Here is a 5,000-nt window from a genome sequence, read left to right on the forward strand (position 1 = left end):
TAGTCTGTGGGCCAGATCTACTGACGCCCCTTTAAGTGCATTATAGTCTGTGGGCCAGATCTACTGACGCTTCTGCGCCCCTTTAAGTGCATTATAGTCTGTGGGCCAGATCTACTGACGCCCCTTTAAGCGCATTATAGTCTGTGGGCCAGATCTACTGACGCCCCTTTAAGTGCATTATAGTCTGTGGGCCAGATCTACTGACGCCCCTTTAAGTGCATTATAGTCTGTGGGCCAGATCTACTGACGCCTCTGCGCCCCTTTAAGTGCATTATAGTCTGTGGGCCAGATCTACTGACGCCCCTTTAAGTGCATTATAGTCTGTGGGCCAGATCTACTGACGCCCCTTTAAGTGCATTATAGTCTGTGGGCCAGATCTACTGACGCTTCTGCGCCCCTTTAAGTGCAGTGTAGTCTGTGGGCCAGATCTACTGACGCTTCTGCGCCCCTTTAAGTGCAGTGTAGTCTGTGGGCCAGATCTACTGACGCCCCTTTAAGTGCATTATAGTCTGTGGGCCAGATCTACTGACGCTTCTGCGCCCCTTTAAGTGCATTATAGTCTGTGGGCCAGATCTACTGACGCCCCTTTAAGTGCATTATAGTCTGTGGGCAAGATCTACTGACGCCCCTTTAAGTGCATTATAGTCTGTGGGCCAGATCTACTGACGCTTCTGCGCCCCTTTAAGTGCAGTGTAGTCTGTGGGCCAGATCTACTGACGCCCCTTTAAGTGCATTATAGTCTGTGGGCCAGATCTACTGACGCCCCTTTAAGTGCATTATAGTCTGTGGGCCAGATCTACTGACGCCCCTTTAAGTGCATTATAGTCTGTGGGCCAGATCTACTGACGCCCCTTTAAGTGCATTATAGTCTGTGGGCCAGATCTACTGACGCCCCTTTAAGTGCATTATAGTCTGTGGGCCAGATCTACTGACGCTTTTGGCCCCTTTTAGACGTAACATGTGCGTAAAAACATGGCGATGGTGCAGTATGTACAAACAGGTCGCACTGAAGGAAAAACACAGACTGCCTGTCGTGGGAGCTGAAAGCGGCTATTTGCACTCTTCCGTGTCATGCATATGCATTCTTGGGAGTATCAGCTAAAAAGTGGGTGTATCACACAAGCACAGGAGAGGGGAAATGCTAATAGCGATTGATTAAGTATTAAGCCGAGGAGACGTGCTAATAGCGATTGATTAAGTATTAAGTGGAGGAGACGTGCTAATAGCGATTGATTAAGTATTAAGCGGAGGGGACGTGCTAATAGCGATTGATTAAATATTAAGCGGAGGAGATGTGCTAATAGCGATTGATTAAGTATTCCGCCATATGTATGAAAACAGCGCTCCTCTATTTTGCGTTGAAAAACCTCCGCCTTCTAAAATCAGGTGTAATCCAGATTGCGGTTAAATGCGTCTATTAGAAAAACCTTTAGAGACAGCTGAATCAGTATTCAGAGCATCAGTTTTCTTCATTGTACTATGTCAAAAGCAACCTTAACTTTTGTTTGCCACTCTAAAATGTCCCATATCCCTAGTCATATCCTTAGTCTAGGTGCAGTAAATAGTTCAAGTATTTTTTTTAAGTGGATTAGTAGAACTACTAGGCCTACTCTGTCTGGCGCTGCTCATTGACATCTCTTTGTATCATGTATGGTCGCTAAACTTTGATTCTTTTTAATGCTGCAATATTCAACTGCGCTTGTGGTTCAGCTCTGCACACGCAATTAGCGTTGTAGAGGGGGCGGGGACGGGCGGTGATGAACGCTGTTAACGTAATGAAGTGACAGCTTAGTAAACTCCACGCAATATAGCAAAGCACAGCGTTTGCATTCTGCACATACAAAAACTCGCTATTAGCGCTTTCTTACAGTACATCTGGCCCTGTGCGTCTTAGCAATGATCATTCCATTCTGACAGTGCAGCAACACACTCCACCTGTTTGGTTGAAGCAGAACACATCAAAGAGGGAGGTGACTGCAGCGCGCCACGTCACCAGGCCCGTGCGGTTCTGACCACAGGTGCTGACGGCCTGCAGCCGGGGAACCACGGCGATCTGCTCATCCACCCAGCCGAACCTGAAGGGGAACAACAGGCAACAGCATCAGACATCCACCCAACAGCCCCTACAGTACATGAGGAGAACCACCACATCAGTTAGCAGCATCACATAACAGTCTCCGCCCTTCAGAAAAGAGCTGCACTACTCCAAGTGTCCACCCTGCTGTTCTGGAAATGCAGTAAATATGACATGAAAAAGCTGCTGTACTGCACTACAGAAATGCACTGCTTTGGACATGGCATCTGGACTGGACTCCACTATACAGCTGCACTGTCCTTCAAAAGAACTGCGCTTTAACTGCAGCTATTGGCCGGGTTTCCCAAAATCGTTAAGAAGCTCTTAAAGGGATAATCCGGAGTGAAATGCACTTTAGATCAATTTTTCGGACTATTGGGAGTACATACGTTGAGTTGACACCAAAATCATGTCATTCGGATGTATTTTGAGAAAGTTCGAGCTCACCGTTTTTAGCCAAAACTCGTTAGCCTGGAGGTGACTCGGGCATGTCATTTCGCCGCTACAAAACGCTATTTTTATACCTCTTCTACTGTTCCAAACAACACTACACTTACGTGGTAGTGAGTAGAGGGTCCCTAAAGCCAAACCGAAGTATCCCCACGTCTTTATGTGGTCGGATAGAGAGTCCAGAATGAATTTAATCGAGTCAGTACCTTTCCGGAAATGTCGCTGTTGCAGCTAGCAACGTTTTCACAACACTTTACTAACATTTCCGGAAAGGTACGGACTCGATTAAATTCATTCTGGACTCTCTATCCGACCACATAAAGACGTGCGGATACTTCGGTTTGGCTTTAGGGAACCTCTACTCACTACCACGTAAGTGTAGTGTTGTTTGGAACAGTAGAAGAGGTATAAAAATAGCGTTTTGTAGCGGCGAAAGGACACGCCCCGGTCACTTCCAGGCTAACGAGTTTTGGCTAAAAACGGTGAGCGCGAACTTTCTCAAAATACATCCGAATGACATGATTTTGGTGTCAACTCAACGTATGTACTCCCAATAGTCCGAAAAATTGATCTAAAGTGCATTTCACTCCGGATTATCCCTTTAAGTTCTAAGAACTTCTTAGGAGCGTTCTTAGAACATTCTTACAACGCTCCTAAGAAGTTCTTAGCACTTAAGAGCTTCTTAACAATTTTGGGAAACCCGGCCATTGTTTGTAAGGGCCTCACACACCTACAACTACAATGCACTGATATCCTCTCTGAAGACAGTTATTCTGCCTGGCCTGCCCTGTTGTTCTCAACTCAAATACCCACAACAACCAACAAATGCAAACACTTCTAGAACCAACCCACACAAACACTTCTAGAACCAATAGATACAAACACTTCTAGAACCAACCCACACAAACACTTCTAGAACCAACCCACACAAACACTTCTAGAACCAACCCACACAAACACTTCTAGAACCAATAGATACAAACACTTCTAGAACCAACCCATAGATATTGTATATCTCTGTAAAGCGCCATGAGACATGTGTAATGTTTTGGCGCTCTTTAAGTGAAATTAAATTGAAATTGAAATTGAAATTGAAATTGAAATGATACACCTGTTATATAGTCTGTTCCTGTGGCCCCCACCTGTGATATAGTCTGCTCCTGTGGCCCCCACCTGTTATAGTCTGCTCCTGTGGCCCCACCTGTTATATAGTCTGTACCTGTGGCCCCCACCTGTTATAGTCTGCTCCTGTGGCCCCCACCTGTTATAGTCTGCACCTGTGGCCCCACCTGTTATAGTCTGCTCCTGTGGCCCCACCTGTTATATAGTCTGCACCTGTGGCCCCACCTGTTATAGTCTGCACCTGTGGCCCCACCTGTTATAGTCTGCTCCTGTGGCCCCACCTGTTATATAGTCTGCACCTGTGGCCCCACCTGTTATATAGTCTGCACCTGTGGCCCCCACCTGTTATATAGTCTGCACCTGTGGCCCCACCCCCACATGTTCCTCACCTGCAGGTCTGTAGGCCGTGATGCAGGGCCTGCTCCACCTGGTCTTTGGTTGCCATGGTGACGCCCATCTGCTGGCAGACGTCCCTGGCGACGGATGCGTTGAAGGAGTAGTGGGGCACCTGGGACACCTCGAACACACCCCACACACTGGCAGCGTCAGGGAGCCCTGTCAACACACACACACACACACACACACACATACACACACACACACCATACACAAACCATACACACACACACACACCACACACACACACACACACACACACACACACACACACACACACACACACACACACACACACACACACACACACACACACCACACACACACCACACACACATACACATACACACATACACACACACACCACACACACACACACCACACACACACACACACACACACACACACACACATACACACACACACACCACACACGCACACACACACACACACACACACACACACACCACACACACACACACACACACACACACACACACACCACACACGCACACACGCATACACGCACACACACACACACACACACATCAGCTCCTGCATTAACATGGGTGACCTGCTTCAATTACATTACAGCACCACAGTACAACCCTCAGTATCCCCCAACCCACAGCTGCATTAACACAACACAGCTACACTCATTTCCACTCCAACCAGTTGGGGTGTAGCTGCATGTCATCTCCCAACCTCAACCACATCCCTCAAGTGACATCAACCCTGACCCCAAAGCCCAGTCTAACTCCAGTCTAACTCCAGTCTAACTCCCTCTAATACAACAGTGTTAAAGGCCAGTCTAACTCCAGTCTAACTCCCTCTAATACAACAGTGTTAAAGGCCAGTCTAACTCCAGTCTAACTCCAGTCTAACTCCCTCTAATACAACAGTGTTAAAGGCCAGTCTAACTCCAGTCTAACTCCAGTCTAACTCCCTCTAATACAAC

General features: G+C 47.3%; 1 protein-coding gene across 1 annotated transcript in view; it reads right to left on the reverse strand.

The window, feature by feature from the left end:
* The window catches only part of lyve1a (lymphatic vessel endothelial hyaluronic receptor 1a), a 9,414-nt gene that overhangs the window by 4,061 nt on the left and 353 nt on the right, over positions 1-5,000 (reverse strand). Inside the window, exons 2-3 of the mRNA XM_062525280.1 lie at positions 4,036-4,201; positions 1,936-2,075 (exon numbers count right to left, since the gene is read on the reverse strand). Coding sequence (XP_062381264.1) covers positions 1,936-2,075; positions 4,036-4,201 — 306 coding nt within the window. The remainder of the gene's footprint in view (positions 1-1,935; positions 2,076-4,035; positions 4,202-5,000) is intronic.

Source organism: Sardina pilchardus, chromosome 21 (genome assembly GCF_963854185.1).
Source record: "Sardina pilchardus chromosome 21, fSarPil1.1, whole genome shotgun sequence".
NCBI lineage: Eukaryota > Metazoa > Chordata > Actinopteri > Clupeiformes > Clupeidae > Sardina > Sardina pilchardus.